Raw genomic sequence first — 23,448 nt, 5'->3', positions numbered from 1 at the left:
CTAATACTTCAAGCTATATGAGAAATTGGTGCCTAAGCTTAAAAAAGAGGTAACGGCTTTTCAATGCATTGACTCAGGGAAAGTGGCATAGATCATTTCACAAGAAAACCTATACAATGCAAAACTTTTAGTTATGTCTATTAAACAAAATATTCTTCATCAGAGGTTTATTTGTGGTCGTTAAGAGCAGAAACAAATGAAAGAAATAAAAACTGTGGAAAACCAATTGTTTAGATAATCTGTTGCAATAGTTTCAGTATATAGAATGGTTGTTTAACTCTGCCTCGGATGCTATGCAGTTATATTCCAACATTTATGATAATTGCATTGCATGCATATATTATGCTCTATATACTGTAAACAATAAAGTACAGTGACTAGAATGGTAGCCAGAAAATATCTACATTTTTGGGGGAATTGCTAGTAGGAAGTGCATGATGTTGCTCTCATGAGAATTCTCAAAAAATAGATATTTAAACAAAGTTCTGATCGATCATGGAGCAACCGCACTCTCATCGGGATGTTTCATTGTAAGTAAAATGAAACAATCTACAATCTCTTATTTAAATGCATCTTAAAAGTCATTGAGATTATGCTATTGGAATTCAGCTCTTCCTTTGGGATTAAGTTTTTCCATTGGGGATTAAGCTTTTGGAATTAAGCTTTCCCATTTGGATTAAGGAATTCTCTTATGGATGATTGCAGCATTTCCATGGGAAAAGTTTTGAGTTGAGTTCATATTAATTATTAGATTTACTTTAAGATATACCAGCTACATGTACATTGCCAAGTTCATTTTCAAAGAAGCCACAACTCACCCCCCCCCCCCCCTCCCCCCAACTGAAAAAATACCTCCATGTGCCGCTGGTATTTTAGTAACCCTAAATATTTGCTGTAAAACCCAGAATAAACTTACAAAGATGAGCAAACCCTGTGCAATTATTTAAAAAGGTCTACAAAACAGTGTTTACAAAACAGAGTGCTTGTGTAGTGAGAATCTTTTTGACAGAAATATTACAATAAACCTTGAACTTGAAGAAATTTCAGGTTGTGGTCTCCATCTTGAATATTAAGATAAGTCACATATCTTCGTCCGTTTGCCTTCTACATCTTAGTTACATTGCCAAGTAATAATACAATACTAGACTAAAATAGGAACAGATTTTGTGCAAAGGTAATTTAGTTCTCCTTTTTACAGCTTGCTCCAGTTTCACAAAATGTCAATCTACTTATTGCTTTGAAGCTTCAACTTCCGTAGCTGCTTTATTACTTCATTACACAGTATCCTGCTTATGCCTCTGCTGCCTCCCATTTTGTATTCCTCTGTATTATTACAGAAATCCACAAAGCAGCAATGAAGTACCCAGCTCTCCAGCAAGTCAAGTCCTGGCATTCTTAAGTCATGTTACGCTATAAAATTTCATACCTTATGATGAAAAAGATCTTCAAGTTGGAAAAAACTTCTTTCTTTTTTTTTCTTCCTTTTTTTGGGGCATTGTATGGAGGTGCGCATCTGGATATGGTCATGGAAATTTTGATTGGTCAAAGACCATTTATATATTTCTATTTTGGGCTCATTTGGAAGAAGTTCTGTATAAGTTTCATTCATGGCTATTATACTGTATACTCGAATTCATCTGGTGAGATGTTCAGCTGGTATAAGGGATTTCTCATTGGTTGCGTGACGGTTATATATGGAAACAGGGTAGAATGACGATTGTTACTTCAAAACTGGTGGAATGTAAAGTATGTTGTTTAGATACTTGCACCATACACATGTTGTTCGGTGCTCGTAATGTTTCATTTTTAACTTATGTATTAGCCAATTTGTGATGATTATTGAATACCTCATTAATGTAGAAATTTACAAAAGAAATTTATTTTAGCTACCAGAGAAAACTTTACGAATGATTACCGATAAGAGAACTCGGGAATCTTACTTTGTGAGGTAAACCATGATACTGTATGTTATATTGTTTGCAAAGAGGTGTTATTAACAGAACCAATTAGGAGCAGTTATTTTCAAAATAATCTGTAGGAGAGAATTGAAGTGTTAGTAATTTTAATCCCTAGTAATTTTTTATTCCAAAAACTGAAAAGTCAGACCAGAGGAGAAACAGATTGGGGTTTGTTATGGTAGGTATGCAGTTATTGCAATCAACGGATGGCAGCTGTGGCACAAATTGGATAGCAATGGTCAAATGGTATATAAATATTCCTAGGTCTTGTCATCTCATGAACATCAAATACCTATTAATATGATTAATGCCTCATTACCAATTAATCAATTTCATCTTCAATTGTTTATAGGTACAGATGAATTGTCATCGGTATTGAATACATGTCAAAAAGTTTGACAGTTTTTGAGAAGTTTTTGACAATTTTATCTCATTTCTTGAAATGTGGTGTGAAAAAAAAAAGTTCATTAGTTACGTTTAAAAAAACAAAAATTCATAGAATAGGAGGGGGAAAAAATTATTTTGGTTTAAAATATTCTGTAAAAAATAGGTTGTAATTCTGGATTATGGGACTTGACAGTGTTTACGATGTTGTTAAAGGAATGTCTGCTTTGCAATGTAGTGGTTGGTGATGCAGTGAATTAAAATCAGTGTTGCATTGTTAATTCTTGAAAGCCTTGAGAGATGTTTCAAGCAATGGTTGAAAAAACAGCTGACCTTTTGGAATTGTAGAAAAGGGATGAAAGTGGATGGGAAAATTACAAAATGTATGGAATGGTCAAAATATTTGTGAATGTGGGTCGTTGGATGGGGGGTGGCTGGTTTGGAGGGAGGGGGAGGGGGAAGTAGGTATTTCCTGAAATTTCTGTACAAACCCTCCTTTTGCTTTTGTTTGGTCAGCAATGGAGTTTACTGTTGGACTAATGTACATGGTTTATTTTAACGTTTACAACCGTTGATAGGTTGTCTGAAATTGTTCCTGTTAGGACGGTATTAGTGTATTGACTTGTCATTTCATAAAGTTTGCATTACGAGTTCAAACCCGGTTAGCCCTCGCTTGGTTTACACCCGCCCCCCAAAAAATGGCAATCTTCCGGGTATCACACGATCTAGGAAGTAATCAAAGCTGTCTTCCTCATCTTAGTTAATGAAGCAGCTGCAGCAGGAACAAACCTTCACAAAAGAGCTCCAGGAGTAAGATAAGGAAGACAGCTTTGGTTACTTTGTAGATCATGTGATACCCGGACAATCATCGTTTTTTATCCGGGTATAATCCAAGCGAGGGCTAATTAGGTTGAACTCATAATGACTAGTGCACATTTGACCAAAAACGAGATCACCATTAAAGGAAATATTAGCCACTTCTGCATGCTGTATTGCAGATGACATTTCAAATGTACTCTTTATATACTTCATTTCTGTCTCTTTGAATCTGTTTTTGATGATTTCTTTCATGTAGAGAAGAATCAAAGATAGCGTTTACCTATGAAACGTGCACACATGCAATGCTACAGTATTCAGTTGAGCCACTATCATGTTATCTATCACATTGAAGTGTGCTGTAATCTTTCTGATTACAGCGTTTTGTTTATTCAAATACAGTCGAGTTGCCTTCCATTACTTAGTCAGCATTTCGTAGTTCCGTTTTCAATCACCATAAAACTCTTTTTACAACTTTCCATTTACCTAACCTTGCAAATTAGTAATCACTTGCACTTCTTCCTAGTTGAATTTTTAACCACACTTTTATCCTGTTTAGTGAATATTATTATATCCCATTATGCCAGCATAACGTTATAACTCTAATCAAATCTGTAGTATTCTCTCAACCTCAGTCATACCCACTCCCCCCTCCTTCTTTATAAATTTGAACCCTTCCATATCCATTTTTGAAATCCTTTAATATTTGCTCTATATGCCATCACCAATTTATTCCTACCATTAACTAAAATTTCAGAGAACACCATGTTTCCATATAACTAAGGCCAAACATTCAACTCTAACCTATTTAATGTTAAGATTGTTAAGAAAGTTCAACAGAATTCTTTAGAATAATTTATCAAGAAAAATGTATGGAAACTATTTAGGTTCGTTTTTATTCAACAATGTTCCTACTTTTTGTGTTCTGTAAGATAAATCTTCAATCGGTAGAACTTGTTCTTCCAATTGATGATTTCTTTTAGAATATTCGAATTGATTCAAATCATTTTAATTCATGATAATACAGAGGGAAATCCCCGCTTTTAAGCAAGTTAAGGCGTTTTGCATTTCGCAATATTTTTAAACTGTTTCCAAAGCTCTGTCCATAAGATTCACAAAGCAAGAGTACATTCACCGCCCAACAAACTTGCAGTTGACACAACTCCGATAGAGTTCGCAGTTGACAAACTACGATAACAGTAGTGTAATGATTACATTGAAATTGAAAAGAAAGTCAGATATTAGCAAAATAACATATATGTATATATATTAAAAATAGCTTTTATTCTAAGTGAAATCATAAGTAGTTAAGTTAATGTAAAACTTACAAAGGAATAATATTAAAATCATAGTTCCATTCCCAGTGGCCTTCTAGGTAACCAAAATAGGAAGGAAGTGTCCACTTTTCAAAAATAATTGAACTTAAAAGTGTTATTCAAGAAGTTGCATCTTGCATTGGCTGGTGGCTTAGCCTCATTTTGAAGTAAAATTTGGGATGTTGAGATGTTCTATGCAATTACAGCAACTCCAAGACTCTTTGTCAACAAGTTAAGCAAGTAAGCATCAAATCTAATGCCGAAACCACAAATTTGATGAAATGGAGCACTTTGTTTCATTTCCAAATCTCTAAAGATTGTCATAAATTCCTTATTTATTCTCCTGATAGGGAGATCAGTTTCCTCCTTCTTCACCTCTTATTTATTCCTTTATTTTGATATTTCTTTATCCCTGTTTCGGTTTTTAATAACAATCCTCTTTTTCCAACCTCCCAAACAGTCAACTGAGGAATCAAGGTAGAAGAGCAACTTCAACATCATCATTACGAGATCCAGTCCAGAAGTTAGTTTCCCCTTCTTAGTTTTACTTACTATTCCACTCAAACTCTTTCCTCCTCCCTCCCTCCCCCTTCCCTCCCCCCTCCATCCCTTCCTCATTCTCTTTACCCTTTCCCACGAAGTTTGACGTCAAACAAGATATGCTAAACACTTTATTCCATATCTTCCCAAACTCTCATGTGGTTTTAATTACTAATAATAAGTGTGACTCAGTCTCTTTCATTGACTGCTTCCTTCGGTGAGGCCGTTGGTTGAGTGCTTGCAGCAAATTACAGTCTTGCACTGAAAATGTCTAAAGCTTGGTTTTGTTAAGGATGTTTCGTATTTTACAAAGAGTGTCTCCTGCTTTTCAATTGTCCTTTTTATCAGACTCAACCAAAATTGCATGTGTGCTTTTTTGGTTCCCCCCCCCCCCAAAAATGCCATAACTTATTGCTTCTGATACGGGAAGGTTAGGTAGCTGATAAGTTATAGATAGTTAGTGAAATATACAAATTAGCCCTGATTCATATACGCAAAGTAGGCTAGAACTAGGAAATGGGTGTTATGACAATGTGGCCAAACTTTAACTGTAGTGGTGTTCACATAATGTTGACGTAATGTCAGGTTACGAACGCAACCAGCTACTTGAATCTTTGACGACCAACTAGCTACCTTTTGGGGTTTCATTTGACGTGGAATTTTAAAGCCAGTGCCTGGGACTAGAGAACGCTCTTCAGTCCATGTTTGTTTTTATGCATGCTAGTATCAGTTAGGTGTTTCGGTAATTATCAAGAGCAGTGGTGATTGTAGCAATGTATGAAAATATCTGCCGAGCTTGTTGTCTAAAGCCAAAGATGCTTCGCCTACTGCACTGTCATCTTAAGAATGCAGAGACAATGCTAAAATTGAAAACTCACTTTGAAAATGTTGCCAGTCTTCTCTTTTACATTTGCAAGCCCAAGCATCCATCACCCAAGTTACCAATCTCTGCACTGTAACTGTTTTATGCTTTTCACCTGGTTGGGAAGTTAATGAGACTGTCCAGTCAGTCACTCACAAAAATTTTCTAGATTTGCTAAAACAGACCACGACATTGAGAAACGTACAATGCATATGAAGCGATGCCAGTGTTTATGAAGTACATCTTTGCATGGTGTTCACAGCGTGTGCGAAAGATCATCCAAGTCACAATACTGTCCAAAATGTGCTCTGTTTTGCTTGAATTCGCAGCCACTTTACCTTTGGCCTTTTATCATTAAAGGTGTTTCCCTGACCTAGAGATAAAATTACAGTGATATCATCTGATATTTGTCCTTTTTTTTTTTTTTTTCTTCATTATCGTTCTTTTCGAATATCTTTTCATCCATGTCGACTTTAATGTTTCTCCAGCGGACCTACCAAATCTGTGCCCAACGGACCGGTGCGAAAGTCTTCGGAAGGGACGATAGGTGGCAGCGCAGTCAGCCTGGAGAGACACGAAGCCCAGCTGGCGAGACGTAAGAAGGAAGAAGAGAAACAGAAGGTCAAACAGCAACAGAAAGATGCAGTTATAAATTATGTAAAGGTACAAACCTTTTAATACCCTAGCAACAAGAATGTACCATTATAAGTTATAAATTATGTAAAGGTACAAACTTGTAATACTTAGCAACAAGAATGTACCATTATAAGTTATAAATTATGTAAAGGTACAAACTTTTAACATTTAGCAAAAAGAATGTACCATTATAAGTTATAAATTATGTAAAGGTACAAACCTTTTAATACCCTAGCAACAAGAATGTACCATTATAAGTTATAAATTATGTAAAGGTACAAACCATTAATACTTAGCAACAAGAATGTACCATTATAAGTTATACATTATGTAAAGGTACAAACTTTTAACATTTAGCAAAAAGAATGTACCATTATAAGTTATAAATTATGTAAAGGTACAAACCTTTAATACTTAGCAACAAGAATGTACCATTATAAGTTATAAATTATGTAAAAGTACAAACCTTTAATACTTAGCAACAAGAATGTACCATTATACAAACCTTTAATACTTAGCAACAAGAATGTACCATTATAAGTTATAAATTTTGTAAAGGCAACAAGAATGTACCATTATAAGTTATAAAATATGTAAAGGTACAAACTTTTAACATTTAGCAAAAAGAATGTACCATTATAAGTTATAAATTATGTAAAGGTACAAACTTTTAACATTTAGCAAAAAGAATGTACCATTATAAGTTATAAATTATGTAAAGGTACAAACCTTAAATACTTAGCAACAAGAATGTACCATTATAAGTTATAAACTTTGTAAAGGCAACAAGAATGTACCATTATAAGTTATAAATTATGTAAAGGTACAAACCATTAATACTTAGCAACAAGAATGTACCATTATAAGTTATAAATTATGTAAAGGTACAAACCTTAAATACTTAGCAACAAGAATGTACCATTTTTAGTTATAAATTATGTAAAGGTACAAACCTTAAATACTTAGCAACAAGAATGTACCATTATACAAACCTTTAATACTTAGCAACATGAAGGTACCATTATAAGTTATAATCTATGTAAAGGTACAAACCTTTAATACTTAGCATCAAGAATGTACCATTGTGTAACAAGGTATAGTGGGGTGGGATGGGGCGTGAGGCGGAATTTTCCCTCAAACACTGGTACAGGTGGGATGATGTTGGTGGTATAGGGGAATGTTTGGAGGAATGAAGATTTTTAGATACTGGAGGAATTTAACACCTCAAAACTGGGGGATTATATGCGGGTAAACAAAACCTGTTTTGCCACAAACGTTGCTACAGATGGGATGTACCAATTGGTGTTATAGGGGAATGTTTGGAGGAATGAAGTACTTTAGATACTGGAGGAAGTTAACCACCTCAAAATGGGGGAATATAGGGGTAAACAAACCTGTTTAATATGGCAAGCATCTAATACTCTGGCACAATAAGTATGAGGAATATATTGCGGTGTCGCAGTGGGAAAGTAGAGATGGACGTACCACTTTTGAACCCGATGAACTTTAACCTACAACCCTGTTGCATCTTTAAACTTGTTTGCAATGACTGCATGAGAGCCATGTCCAGGGATCCTACAGTCAAAAAAATTAAAATTAAAAAAACTGATATAAATGTTCTTGACTATAGTGTAGCACATCGGTACCTCTTATACTGCCACTCCTTCCATGAAAAACTGAAATCTCATCCTCTGGAATTAAACCAACCTTAATATGTTGAAGTAAGTTTGAAGGGTTAGATGTTGGTTCTTCTTTATCTACAAAAGGTTCATCTAAAAAAATATTTTGACGTTTGCATTTACAATTGATTCATTGTGTAAATTATATTATTCTATTTCGATATGCATTCTAAATATTATAATCGTGTTCTCTTGTCTTACAGCGAACTACTAAAACAGGACCCCCTGCTTCCACCACGGGCGCTCCGAAGTCATCGATAGCGAACGAGAGGAGGAACTCGGGAGGCCGGTCCTCTGGCCGGAGTTCAACCGCCTCTTCTGCGTCATCAAACCCATCATCCTCTCGGAACCCTCCTCCTCCGTCTCAAACTTACGCTGACTCTGCCTTTGGTAGCATCAAACCCAGATCTGGTGAGCATTAGTTTCTACCTAGGCACGAAAAAAGAAATGAGGAACCCAAACGGAACCAAAGGGATCCGAAGGAAACAAAGAAAGAAATATAGGGGATTGGGTAGGGGGGGGGGGAAATAACATTCAAAATATGGTGGTTATGGGTTCTCTCATAATCCGGTGGTAATAAATGCTGCAGGTTTCCTGTTCCTGTGAGTTTGGACTTAAATATATTATTCAAAGTACCAGGATTTGAAGTTTGTTAAAAAAGAAACAAAATATATTATTCAAAGTACCAGGATTTGAAGTTTGTTAAAAAAGAAACAAAAGGCCTTTGGATGGTCAATGTTTTTGAACTGAGATAATGGTTGATGATATGGTTGAGACAGAATCAATATTTGGAAACTTTTGGTAATGTGATACTGGGTTAAGTATTGGTGCCACTATGTGAGGTGTGATGATGTAAATTTGATAGAAAAGGAATTAATTGTAAATACTGCATGGTGGAAATGTGACACAAATATTAAGTAAGACAAAGTTTTGATTTTCACCAAGGTTTTTATTGCTTTTTCTTGTAACTCTGTCCATTAACTGGGTAGGATAATTATACCTACTCAATGGTGCAAATGCGTTAGTAGTTGGTGTGAATTACAGATGCAACACTCGTAGGAATGTGGTTTGTGAGTGAAATGGAGTTAGATTCTCGATTTGCAAGGAAAGGATGTTTGTGACGGTTTCCTTCAGGTTACAGATACACCCAGTGATGATGGATTATTTTCATAGTTCATTTTACTTGTTTATAAAATATCTCACACCTATTTATGGCTAATTTAATACAACAAACCAGTTCATTAATGATAACAACCACAAAAATATATAAACACATTCAAAAAGGTCAGAGGTTTTTAGTTTCAGGCATTGCTTGTTTGTTTTAAGATCTTTACGTTTTCATGTTTATTTTTAATATTAAGTGTACATTTCTGATTATATACATAGAGAACAAATTAACAAAAGCACTGGAAAAATGAGCTTACGCTATCACATCAGATTTAGCATTGCATTTCTGTTGCTCTCAAATTCATATATAGTTCTTCAGTCAACTTTTGTTTACTTTTAAGTATTAAAATATTTTTATAATATCTGATATGGTATATAATGCCTCTTTACAGAGGAACGCCTTTTTTACAATGTTAAACACAGGAACAAAAATGTTGACTTGTGTTCTTATTTTAATCCTCCTAGCCAAAACTTATTTTGCATGAAACTTTTATTAGCCATCATTATAATGTAGTATGATATTAACATTCATATATGATACTATACTTCATTTGTTACCATTATTTATAAATGGTACATCCACACACACATTTTAGCGGATGAACAGTGATTTAAAAGCTTTCCGCTTCTCGGTATAAATTTTGTTATAAAATGATTATAAAAATGCCTGTTTTTTATTACTTTTTTGTTTTTCATTTTGATAGCTTTCAGTATTTCAACCAATAAGTCTGCGACGGAAAAACAGTCATCAAACTTTACTGTGAAAAGAGAAATGAGGCAACTGAAGGAGGAAATGGACAGGATAGATCAACTCAAAAAGGTGAGAAATATAGATACCAGGAGGAGGAAGAAAAGGTCAGGGGTCACGACCTAGGGGTCATTAAGGTTTTCTTCTGTCAACCTGCCCGATCTCAATCTTGTGTAGAGTGTGGTGAAAGCCTGAGATTGAAATGGTGCTGTTGTCAAAACTTCTGAAATATAATATATTTTTGGGGTTCCTGATTATTTCTCTCACCGGTGCCTTTGCATACTTAGACTTTTTTTTTAATTTTTTTTTTATTATTGTCATCTTTAATGAGGGTAGTCCTTCTCAGTGCAGAAGCACTGCTTTCCAGAGGAGAACTCAGTATTACTTGAATACAAAAGATTAGCGCATTTCCTAAGAAGATGACTTTTAATGGCACAAAAATTAATTTTGATGATATTGTTGTAAACCATTCAGAAAGTTAAAAAGAACATATTTTTTAGGTTGAGTTTATTGGTATTTATACAAACAAACAAATTAAAAATGGGTAAACATTAACATTTAGTCCTGCACTGAGGAGCTCACGTCATTAGTCTTAAAGGAGCATACCAGAGAAAAAGCAGATTTTCAAATCTGAATATATTGAAAAGTGTAACAGCTTTAGATTTGTTAAACCAGCTGTCAAATATGACTACGAAATATCAAGATGAAAACTGCCTGAAAGTATGTCACACAACTTGTTATTATAGTATTTCATGGACCTTGCCACAAAGTAATATGTCCAAAGAGATATTGCACATTTCTTGGCAACATAAATTTATTATAAATTAGGTCATAACTATTGTTTGTGACGACAAGAGGTAATTACTTATGACAACAGGTGAGAGAACACTCTTAGAATAGGTATCGTAGAGTTTCATGTTCTCATATCTATCAGTGTTCAAACAGGTTCAAACGGAACTGGTAAGCACTTTTTGTTGGGGGGGGGGGTAGGTGGGGGACTATGATTGGAAAGTGATCCATATTGCACCAATGAATGCCTAGCTAGTCTTGTACATAAGTTCTAGCTATAAAGCAAAACGGACACCATTAAGTGTAGCAAAATATAAAGAAAGTTTCTCTTTCTCTTGGAGGATTTGAGAATTAGGCAGACCTGACTCTAATTATTTTTTTCATTGGTGATCATTTCAACCTCAACATTTGTCTTTTTTTGTGACACACGATAAGTTGACCATTTCTTCTCCACGATCTACGTCATCGTTGTCTCACCCATTTGCCATCTTTTGTCCACTTTTTATTATCTTTGTCTCCTCAACACTTTACACCTCAGTCCCAGCAGTCTAACATCTTAAGTAATGTGGTTTCTTCAGAGGACGTAAAATCAGTACAACAGATGAAGAAGGTAAAAAAAAACTATAAAAAAAAAACTGTGTTGCTAATGAACATTTATTAGCCTTCATCCATATGTATGCCATGAATATTGATATTGCATGTGTTGTGGCCTTTTTCTCTCTATGTTGCTTGAAGTCGTCCTGTATGGTTTTCATATTGCTTCTTTGTAGCTAGAGAGCTTCCTCTAACTTATCCAGCTTCTTCCAGACTGTCTTTCATCCTGTTTTAGATGTTCAACCTACCCTCCCCCCCCCCCCACCCTCATGGATACTCTCTTGTGTTTTGGGGAATATTATACTTCATCTTGAATGTGCAGAAGTAAGATTAAAACCAGTATTATACTCAAAAGATATTTTTTGGGGGGGGGGCAGGGGGAGGTTGGAAGTTTTGTTAACCATAGTGTTCAATCCTCGAGTGTATTTTGTTCATTGATGTAAAATGAATATCACAAACATGATTATTTTACATCTCTCAAGTTTTTGAGAAATCGTGTCTGCCAAATTCCCACCCAGAGTATCCAAGCCATTGTTAACTTTGTCTCTATAGATTGAACATTCCACGCTAAAAGGATTAAATCAATCTAAAGTTTTACTGCACTGCCAATCTGAATATTGGCTCAGTTCCCAGAAAAGTAGAAGAAAACAGAATTCCTGAAAATATTTCAGCCCAGTGCTTTCAAATTTCAATATTTTAGAAGCATAGCCAAATGATGTGTTCTTTGGGCCTGATTGGCAATAGTTACCCACAGTTAATGTGTTAAAACTAGTTTTGAGTTAAACTAACGGTGAAGGAGATATAGGGTTGCATTTAGAAAGATTTTAAAGGTAACCATATTTTAGAAGTATAATGTGCAGTCACATGTTGTAAGTCAAGAGCATATTCTAATACTCTAGCATTACAAAAATTTCCAAAATTTGTGAAAATCTCAAGAAAATTTAGACAAGATGATACCATGTTGCTATATGACTCCTTTTTTAATACTATCAAAACTTGAAAAAAAAGAGGTCTCTTAGTTCCTTGGTTTTTCCAAGAAATAGACCTCTGAAGTAACATAGAGAAAATGAATTTTGCTTCTTACAATAATTTACATATGAAGAATAGGGCAGAAAAAGCTGTTAATTTTGCTTGGAAGTTGGACTCAACCCCCAGAATCAATGCTCTGTATGTAGTAAAGAACAGTGCAACAGAGGACAAGCTGTCTCCACTAATAAATCAGATGGTACTCCATCTAGTATTCAAACCGACATAATATAAAACCCACCCCAACTAGCATTGGTGTATCTACATAGCGAGTGCTAAGTCACTTCTGCATGAAGTCCGGTTTTGACGATTGTTACTATAATTGACCTTCGACCTTTGCCACAGAGTACTTTCGTCTGCACGTGTTCTCTGAAACTTGCGAAAGGATTTTGGCGTGAAGTCCTCCTTTGTGTTTTCCTTTTTCTCTGGATTTTTCTATCTCTATGGCACTTGACACCCCCACCCCTATTTCGTTTTCTTCTCTCTCGAAAGAAAATTGAATGAAGGGTGGGTTGATCTTGAAAGGTTTCTTGCCTCCTCACTTCTCCTCTATATATCTCGTTCTGTCTCGGTAGCTGGTCTTGAGTCTCTCTGGTTTTAAGTGCACTCTTATTAAACTAAAGAACCCTTTGGGGCGAGCAATTGGATCGCCCTTTGCGATCGGTCAGCACTTTGCACTGGTTTGGCCACTTTCCATTTCTGTTAACGTCTTTGAAAATTTGGCTTCTTGCTCTGCAAAGTGTATATTCAGATATTTTCTTTCTTAACAGCTATTCAGTAATGTAGCAGATGTTTCTTATCATTAGAAATAAATATAGCATTTGTTTGATCTGTCATCAAGTCAAGATACAAGTGGTGTCTCTCTTTTAGTACACATTACTCTTGTCTTGGAATGTCAGCCTTACATAATAACCAGTTTTTTATTAGTCTATTAGTCCAGTTGCAGAATAATAGTTGAACTAGGTGACCTTAGTGGAAGGACAAAGCAGAATAATTCAACGATTGTATGGAATACAAAGTCCCACACTGAAGATAGTAATTTGGTTGAACATTCAGCATTGTCATGCTCGTTAATTTCATGCTCGTTTTTTTCCCCAAAGAATCAGACTGGGAGAGGGTGAAGAGGGGGAAGGATAGGTGAAGAGAGGATTGAGAAGAGGGCAGAGGTGTGGGTAAGGGAGGAGAAAATAAGGGGCATGAGAAGAGAGGCGGGAAGGTACTAAACCACCCAACAATAAAGAGTTATTATTTGAGGGCAATTTTTTTTTTTTTGGTTGGAAATGAGTGTTCATATTTGCTGTTTGTAATGGAACACATTGCTCTTCACCTGTAGTTTCTGAAGTGTTGCATGGATTAAGCTTGTAATGTTAAGAAAAACAAACATGTTACACATTTTAAACTATCATACACAGCTATTTGCCACCGTCCATCATGTTTTGTACAAAGGCCTTTTGTTCTTTTCCATTGTTTTATTAATATCTTAGTTAAGACTTCAGATTCATGAAACTGCTTTCTTTGTTTAAGAATCACAATTGACAATATTGATGAGAGATATTTTGAAGCCAATTTAACCTATGAAGAATAATATTTAATAACATTTAAGTTGTAGGGTTTCTTTACGGCAAACGCTAAGATGGTTTACCTAGTTTGAAAACTATCTCAACAGCACTCCTAATGCATTGGCCTAAAGCTTAAATTTAACTCAATATTTCGCTGTCACAACAATACATTATTTGATATTTTTATTCTTTTGAATTAATTTTAATCCCATTCACATATTTTTTAAGAAATTGTTTTGCTCCTTGGTGGTGTGAAGCTTTCATCCATTTCATTATTTATCATGTTTTAAATTTGTTGCCACTTTTCTTGCAATTTTCTCTGTCATTTTATTGCATGTGTGTTTTATGCCTCATCAAACATAATGATTTGGAAATAATCAGATATTTCTTTTGGAAATTTTTAAATGTTCTTGATAACATGATTGTGTATACTATGGTAAGCTGTAAGTTAGAAATCATTTCTGTCTTAGTAAGGTGGGTTGGCCCACTGACAGTAAGACCCACAGGGGCGGAAATAAAGGTACAGGTCAAATGTTGATTATATCAGTAACCATAAAGCCATAAGGGCCTGATATAAATTTCATAAGCTTCAAATTAAAACCACTACAGGCGGTTTTTTCTGGGTCCAGTCTTTGCCTCTTAGGCGAAAGCAACCTGAAGTAATGTTCATAGTATGTATGTAAAATCATTACAGGTCTCCTTTAAAAATCCATGGTAAATAAAATATCACAAATGTGGTTAACATCACCAGAAAGGGTGAAATATTCACTTTGCAACATAGTAATTCATTTGGATTGGATTGTTCCCGTTGACATGATTGAACATCTGGTCTTCAAATTGAGACGTGATTTTTCGGCCAAAAATCCAGATGGAAAATTGAAGAGGGCCTTTTTTTTTATAAAGCAACTGTTTTTTTAAATTTTGGTCTTTCATTTGCCAAGCCCTCTGATTACTACTCAAAATAACTAAAATTACGCACACACGCACAAACAAATATCCCAAATGACTCTCAAATATTGCTTTAATAATAACAAATGATGTTGGATTTGTGTAAATTAGATCTTAACAATATGGGAAAAGGCAGGTGTGGATACAGCCAAACCAAAATTGTAGGGTGAAAAGGGAAAAGGTATCCTGGCAACTGTAAACATTAGTTATTAAAACAATCAATAATGGGTCCAAATCGTCAGTCTGCCACTGGCTTTAAGATAATAATCGGGTGATATTGCGGCAAGCTTGGAACATTGAAAGATCTGTGATACTTTTTAATTCTTTTAAGAATAATGTGCAATAATTACAAATTTTGGAAATAATTGGACACCTCTGGATGACAAAGAACTCATTTTGCAAAGGCTGTCTATCTTCATCCTCTGGTCACCGTCTGTTTTTCGCTATTTTATATTAATTGTCTTCCTTTCCTTTTCGTAGCACATAGAGACGAAACTGAAGATGAAGTTGTCGGAGGATATACCGGGAGAACTGATGAATGGTGTGGTTCTCTGTCATCTCATCAACATTGTGCGGCCTCACGCAGTCTCAACTATATACTTACCAGCTGGATCTGTGAGTAGTAAAACCTATAGGACTCTAGAAGAGATTTCATCAAAAGCAGCAGCTTTTATAACTCTAGTTGAATTTGATAAAGTTTCTTATACAAGTTTCTTATATTAGTTTTCTTATATAAAGTTTCTTATTTATAAAATTTTCTTATACTAAGGTGTTTTTTTTGGGGGGGGGCAGTGTAGTTTATTAATTACCTTCTTGACTAGTCAAGTTTCATTTTAACTAATGAAGGAAAAAAAGTCCACTTGTGGAAGAAAATACTATCTATAAGTTATATATTTTCTTTGCTGAGTACAGATAAATACTGAACACTTTTCCCTCTGTATACCTTTTCATTCTTCTTCCTTCTTTTTGTTTCAGAATAAATTAACAGCAGCGAAATGCAGAAGGAATGTAGATAATTTCGTAAAGTCTTGCCAAATGGCTGGAGTTCCTAAGGTGAGGGTTATTTCCTGCCTGTTATCTTGGCAAATATTTCTCTCTTCTAGGAATTTGATAAACTAAAACTTCTTAAGCATGTTTATGTTTAGGTTTGATAACTGAAAAACAGGAAATGTGGTTTCCATTCTGTGACAAAAAATAACACTGTCAAGCTGACACAACATTGATAGTATGACACAAGATATTTCTCTTTTTTCCCCTCTGTTATTGTGACATCCTGGGTTGCATTTGTTTTGAAAAATTCAAAATCATCAAACATCTTGCCGGGATGTCATATGTTGTGATCGTTGGTCTATCACAGGCTAATCAGAAGCAACCAATTTTTGAGATAGGTGGGAGGAGGAAGGGGGAGGGGATGGTAGGGGAGGGGGAGGTAGTGATAAACTTGATTCATGTCTGTGTGATTCTAGTTTCTGTGGTTGGGTGTATGTGGGAGGGAGGGATGGGGCATGGGGGTTTACAGGCAGTTTTAGAGATGTCATTCTTATGTTAAGTTTATTGTTTCAATGTGCAATTTTTTTTCCCTTTTTTTTTTCCCTTCATTTCTTTTAAGTCTTTTTATAAATCTAATGTTTGTTTGTCTTTCTCTCTTGTTCAGGAAAAGCTTTGCACCTCAGGAGACATTCTGGAAGGGAAAGGCTTAGCAAAAGTGGCCCTTACCATAATTGCCTTAATGCAGATGCACAGCTCGAGTAGGTCGTCCATGAATGCATCATAGCAATGTCGTCTTTCCGTTTAATCTCGCGTCGAGGTCAGAGGTAGAGAGGAGCGAATGAAGTCTGCTCCTCTTCTCTTTGAGGGCCGCTTCAATTCATGAAGGTTGCATCGCATGGCTGCCTTTAGCTTCTCATGAAATACCTTGAAATTCTAACGGTCTTATTTCCAAGTCACTAGCAATGCGGTCTATATGAGACTAAGAAATCGTGAAGGTAAAAATTGAATCTCAAAAATGGATTTGTACCCAATACCTTGTGAGAATGTTGTTAGATATGAAATGTAGCTGTGATTGGACGGTATCTTAGCTGTGATTGTCACAAGTGGCCCGTATCTCCCTACCAGGGATGTGGACTTTTCTTGTTTCACTATTAATTTGAAGTATATAACAGTTATATTCTTCAACCCTTGGACAACCTCTAAGCTCTACTGTCCTCTACCAGCCCTGATAGTACACACATATAGCCTTCTAAATCCACCAGAGAGACACAGATGTGTTTAGTGCCTGACTTCACTCAGAGCTCATCTGATGAGGATTTCCTATTAACAGTCTTGACGTTCCGTTCCATTATTCTGCACTGCTTTCCCCCAAGACCGTTTAAAGGTAAAACTGCAAACGTAACAGGAAGCAGTGTCTCTATTAAAGTTCGCATTTCATATTTCCTGATCGACACTTATCCAAGATAGCTAATTCATGGCGTGTTTCAGTAAGGTATAATGGTTAACATACGACACTGTTTAGTATAGTAAAGTAATACATAGTCTCACGAACCCGAATATTAACCAAGCTTACAGGAAGTAAAAATACCCATCCTCTTCTTCCTGTTCTTATTTTGTTCAAACTATGAGAAATAAAAAATAATTGAAGTCTAATATGGACTCTTACCAGTGTTGTATCATATCATGACCCAAGTCACCTAAATCTCAAATGCGATTGAACTTGGACAAGTCCGTCAACCATTTTCCCCGTAGAGATAATGCGGTGACTTGAGTACGGCGATTCCAATCTGGTCGTGGAAAATCGAATCGACTCGAACTCAAAATGACGTGACTTGTCACAACTCGTGACTCACTACACGGTCATAAATTCTTTGCTCTTTGGTCCACTTTCTAATCGTATCTAATCGTAAGAATATGCAAGAATCAATAGCGTTGCCTCCGTGCGCTGCGAATAGAAAAATTCCAAGGCTTTTAAGATTCTGTTTTATGCGTGACCGTTAACGATAGAAAGTTTATATTGTCAGTCTGGTAAATGCATGCTATGCAGGTAATTGATAAATACCTCATAAGAATAACTTTATTCATTTTAGATTTGATCAGTTGTTTCATTTTTCAGTAGAAGTTTCGTAAATTTTGGGCATGGATTTGGTTTAAGGTCAAACTTTCGTCGGAGTTATTTTTAACCGTGCATGCAAAGAGGTAGATCAACTATTTTTGTGAATTGAAAGTTTTAGTGGAAGTGATTGGTAAATATGCGTGTGTTCTTTGCTACAAGTTGTCTTATATTATCAGTAGGTAAATGTAAATGAATCTATTGCCTTGGGAATAATTTGTTAATTGTCCAGGAGGTTGAACCAGTTAAAATGCATATTAAAGGTGAGATGTTTTATGGACACTGTTTTGCACATGCAGGTTAGTTGCAGGCATCTAGCCCAAAAATGTTTACATAAAGGTAAATTGTGACACATTTCATCACATAAATTGTGTCATTAAATTGTGTGATTTAATAAGAATTGAAATTTTGCGGGGAAGTTTGTACCTATTTGTTCAATGTAGGTATGTTCAACTATGGTGATATGCAGGTGTAGGATCTGACATAACAGTTTAAGAACTCTTGGATACATCTGCAGATATCTGCAGGTGAATAATTATAGAGTTTGATGGACCTGCAAGATAGTTGCAGGTGTAAAGTTAATATAGCATGATCTTTTGTATTCTTTTTTTTTGTATTTTTTTTAAATCTGTATTAAAGAGTCTACACACAGGCACTTCAGCAGCCTAGAACATTGACACTTTGAATGTAATATCAGCTTGGATTCTGCTGCAGGTACATGCAGGTCACACATGCAGGTTCTATGACTTGAAAAAAATTATTCAAAAAAACAACAACTTGTAAATGAAAAATCATTGACTAGTTTTATATATATCAGTGTGTGATACTATTTAGCTTTACTATTAATGTGTATTAATTCAGCCTCGTTGAAGCCTGTATAGATAGCACTTTGCATAGCGTCGTGTTATATAGCATCATGCATTTATAATGTGCACTAACGTTACATGTCTTTCCTCATAATAAGGTTGCTCACAGAGACCTGATATTCTTTTTCCTTGCTTCCATTCTCAGTTTAATACTCAAGATTTCAAATATAGCTACATTCTTCATGGTTGTCCCGGGTATGGTAGTATATCGTGGTATGTTGTCATCGTTAAAGTGAAAGAGACTACACAGCTTTATGTGCTGCGATACTTGAAAGACAAAAAACAAGAAACCTGCATAATAAGAGCTTAAATCCAGATGAAAAACTATTCTGTTACAATTGATAACTCCCAAATAACAGTGTCATAGGCTGTAACAGGCTCAGGTTAATCCCTACAAGTGCTACAGTGCTGTGTATATGACAACACAAACAACACTATTCTCATACTGGCCTCTTATGACATTAGAACAAAATTATTCCAAGTTAAAGACAAGTTTGTTATGGTATTGTGCAACTAACCACATTGAAAAAGGAAAGGACTGGTCTTGTGACAGTTTCAAAATGAATGAATGGTCAAAGAGATTTAATTGACAGAAAATGTTGAATTATTGAGTTTTGCTCTATCAAAATGTCAGTTCACAAGAAGAGGGATAAAGGAATGAGGGGTGGGACACCAGGTAATCCATTGGTAATGACATTTACTACCATGTGGTGCAAAGTTGAGGCTGAAAGTGGGTGAACAAAATTATCTTTGCAATGTTATTTGATGGGTCCCCCTTTTTTCCTGATAATGGTCAGCGTGCTATACTGTAAGGGTGAAAACATAATAGCCCATTATGTAGCAACGTTGGTATTCTTTGTGATGAATCCATGGATAGCTTTAGGCAAGAATTGAGCTAAACGGAATAAATACTAGCTTGAGTTTTTTTTTTTTAATGGTGTATAACATGTGCCTGTAATAATTTTTAGAGTACAAAATTGTAAAAACAGTTCGAGAATTATGCTAATCATAGGTTAACGGCGATGTGAAAAATCATATTTTTCTTCCGTTGCCAGAAAGGAGACTAAACTTATGTCGTCATCATCATAAGAAAGTCTGCAGTATCGATGATTTTGTAAAAATATAGATGACGTATAATGTATTTGAGAAAAATGATATATTTGTTACCAAAGGTTTTAAATCATAAAATGATGAAAGATATCTCACCAAAGGTTCTTAAGATTTTCTGCACATGCTCGACCGAATAAATTACCCTCACCAAAGGTAAGAGATGCTCTTCAGTGCAAAGATAAATGACCCTTTAATTAAGAGAAGTACACAAAAATTAACATTCCTGATTAATTAGCTATTGCGGTATCATTAATTCCGCAAGTGTATCGTAGCGTCATCACAGAAAGCATTAGTTCTTTAGATTCAAAGGTTCAAGAAGAAAAGCCGATTCTGCCTACTGTCGTGGCCAATCATTCTGGTTTCAGAGTTTATCATAGACATACTTGATCGTTGAATGCTGGTATCTTACGGTTTGGTTTCTTTTGGGGACTTTTTTTCGAATATTGCGATGGATGTAGAAATTGGATTGAACTACTAAAACAATACGCCAAATACAACAACCAAAAAAATGAGGAAAAAATATGATTTAGGGTGATCTTGGCAGAAGGTATGGCAGTATATCATTGAAAGATATGCTAATTTATGTTAAACATTAGGGAAATATGTCAAATTTAAGTATTTCTCATTACTAGACAAAGTATGAGGAATTAAACTAAAATCAGATGGGCATTTACATAGCTTGGTTTTATCATAAGTTACTGACAAATTTCCCATCTGATAATCTAAAGTGGGCTGTAATGTGCCTCATGCACCACCACCCCCCCCATGCCACCCACTTTTCCTCTACCATGTATGTATGGTTGTGGGGACTACTTGGAACGCCTCTACTCTATTTTGTTCTGGGGATTTTACTTGTGTGAAAATATTCAGATTTAGCTGTAGCCTGGCTACCTACTCTTTTGACATTTATAGCTTCACTTGTTGGGCAAAATTGAAAACGCTATAGATGTGACTTTTAAATGTGTCTCACTTTTTCCTGAACAGATGTCGCCTTTGATGTAACACTTAAGGATATGGGAAAATAAGACAGCAATGGGTGTTTCAAAGGTGTTAAGACAGCAGTGGGTGTTTAATAGGTGTTAAAACAACAATGGGTGTTTAATAGGTGTTAAGACAGCAATGGGTGTTTTCATAGGTGTTTAGACAGCATCGGGTGTTTAATAGGTATTAAGACAGCAATGGGTGTTTAATAGGTGTTTAGACAGCAATGGGTGTTTAATAGGTGTTAAAACAGCAATGGGTGTTTAATAGGTGTTAAGACAGCATTAGGTGTTTAATAGGTGTTAAAACAGCGATGGGTGTTTCAAAGGTGTAAAGACAGCAGTGGGTGTTTCAACGGTGTTAAACAGTAATGGGTGTTTTAATAATAGGTGTTAAATATATAATTGGCCAAGGCATCTTCATTATGAAACTTATCCGCTCTTGATGTTATTCAGATGAAGGTATCGTATTAGGCACTCCTGGAATCAAGTGCCATGTTGATGTTATTCAAGTCTAATGTTTCTTATTAAGTTCTTAATTAATTGGTAAGTAATTTAGTGATGAAAAATGATATTTAATGCACTGCCAAATGTGTGTAATTAACATAGGAAGCAAAAAGATGTATAATTTGGTTTTCATATATTTTTTCATGATTGATTAAGTTACTTAAGGTTAGACTGAGAGATGTAGCTTGTCTGGAGACTATGCAATTTAATTGTTGTTGTTAACTGTTAAGTACTATAATTGAGGAGTTTGGTCATTTTCATGTTAAACACAATCCTGCCCGCTTTCCTCCCTCGTGTGTCAGTAATTACGAAAAGATGTCGTTATAATCCCAGGGTAGGTTCATAGTAAGAGGTTCACCCTGTGGGTTTGTGATTAGTTCCTCAGATGCAGAGAAGTGTTAATAAATCGAACCTTTGGTTTGAAATAGTTAGTTTGGATTGGTTCGTTGATTCAACCCACCCTTGTTAGGGTTAGATTTCAAGGAATGAATCTCTAATCCCTTAAAAGTCAAAGAAAACAAAAGCACAAATTCTTTTGACATTTTATATCACCATGTGGAAAGGTGATAATGAACAGAGAACGATTTATGTCTCTTGGTTGTGAAGAACAGCCTGTCTTTTAAAGAGACTTCTTTTATTGGGGGTCAAATTTCAATAATATTCAGACCTAAAAATGTTAAAAATGCGGTTCATATGCTTCGCATGAGATTTTTTCAAATATTCACTATTTGCATATCGTTACTACACTACTACTGCAAAAATGTATCTGGTTGACAATTTTTTTTTTTAAATTGGAACGCATTTGGCATTCATCAATTATATAAATCACTAATTAATGTCTCATAAGCTACTTTGGTGCTGAAATGTTGCACTAGCTTCAAACTTATAGAAGTTTCAAAATAAAACAAAACTGTTAGCAAACTGCTTATCCACTAGAGAGCCTGTGTAGGAGAATGTGTAAAAGTAAGTTGGCCTGACGTTTCGATCCTAGCAGGATCTTACACATTGTAGAATTTTCGTCTAATTATGATCTTCTGTTTACACACTCTTGAGTCATGTTATTTCCATTTAACCAAAATGGAACTGCACGAAATTGAGATCAAATCAAAAGCTGTTTGTAGGTAGAGAACAAGAATGGTTCATATTGGTAAACAATGGGAGTATTCCTACAGCCCCCCCCCCCCACCTATATCCCCCATTGTATTAGAGAGACATTCTTGTTTTAAAACATGATGGTGGTCTGTAGGTCTTAGCAGAAATACCCACTTCACAAATTCCTCCTTTATCCTTAACCCTTCACCGTAAATCCTTCTTGCTTAGACAATTGCATGCCACGAGTATTATATGATAATGTATCATATTTATATTGATGAAACTAGATAACAATTTCTGAGGAGGTTTGGCCTAGCTAAAATCTAAGTGTAATGTATTCCCCTCCTCACTTATTAAGTGTGCATATTTCGTTAATATTATCGTGTATATGTGATGTAGTCTTTTTTTTAAGTTTCAAGGTTTATTCATTTCTTTATTATGTCTGTAATAAAACAAAGCCTTATCTTTAAAAAACAAAAGTATGGCTCATTAAAGCCAATTAATTCAAAATTTAACCATTCATGCAGAAAGCAAAACAAAAAACAAAAAAAAGGAAGGAGAGAAAGTTTTTAGCATTTTTTTTTCTTCACATTTTTTTGTTTTTTTTTAAATACATAAAGAAACAAAAGTTCTTGCAAATAGTTGTAAATGTGTCTGTATTATCAGTGTATAAACTTGTAATATGACTATTGTACTAAATGAGAGAATAAATGGCCTGAAGGCTTTTAAGTTACGTTAGCAAACTATTCTTCTTGTGACTTTATCATT

The 23,448-nt window shown here is 35.2% G+C and overlaps 1 protein-coding gene across 17 annotated transcripts in view; it reads left to right on the top strand.

Moving 5' to 3' along the window:
- Positions 1 to 23,426, top strand: part of LOC139974692 (uncharacterized) — an 82,845-nt gene extending 59,419 nt beyond the window's left edge. For 9 of the 17 annotated variants that reach the window (XM_071981998.1, XM_071981987.1, XM_071981993.1 and 6 more), the window contains 9 exons: positions 4,935 to 4,997; positions 6,365 to 6,539; positions 8,395 to 8,602; positions 10,063 to 10,178; positions 11,434 to 11,505; positions 15,503 to 15,637; positions 15,998 to 16,075; positions 16,677 to 21,352; positions 21,472 to 23,426. In XM_071981998.1, coding sequence (XP_071838099.1) covers positions 4,935 to 4,997; positions 6,365 to 6,539; positions 8,395 to 8,602; positions 10,063 to 10,178; positions 11,434 to 11,505; positions 15,503 to 15,637; positions 15,998 to 16,075; positions 16,677 to 16,796 — 967 coding nt within the window. In that variant the 3' untranslated portion in view covers positions 16,797 to 21,352; positions 21,472 to 23,426. Of the gene's footprint in view, positions 1 to 4,934; positions 4,998 to 6,364; positions 6,540 to 8,394; positions 8,603 to 10,062; positions 10,179 to 11,433; positions 11,506 to 15,502; positions 15,638 to 15,997; positions 16,076 to 16,676; positions 21,382 to 21,471 lie in introns of all 17 variants that reach the window. The other 8 variants (XM_071981997.1, XM_071981991.1, XM_071981994.1 and 5 more) reach the window with 5 other exon arrangements.
- Positions 23,427 to 23,448: the final 22 nt, after the last annotated feature.

This window comes from Apostichopus japonicus, chromosome 10 (genome assembly GCF_037975245.1).
Source record: "Apostichopus japonicus isolate 1M-3 chromosome 10, ASM3797524v1, whole genome shotgun sequence".
Classification (NCBI taxonomy): Eukaryota; Metazoa; Echinodermata; class Holothuroidea; order Aspidochirotida; family Stichopodidae; genus Apostichopus; species Apostichopus japonicus.
Note: the sequence above shows the minus strand (reverse complement) of the source record. Positions and strands in the feature narration are given on the sequence as shown.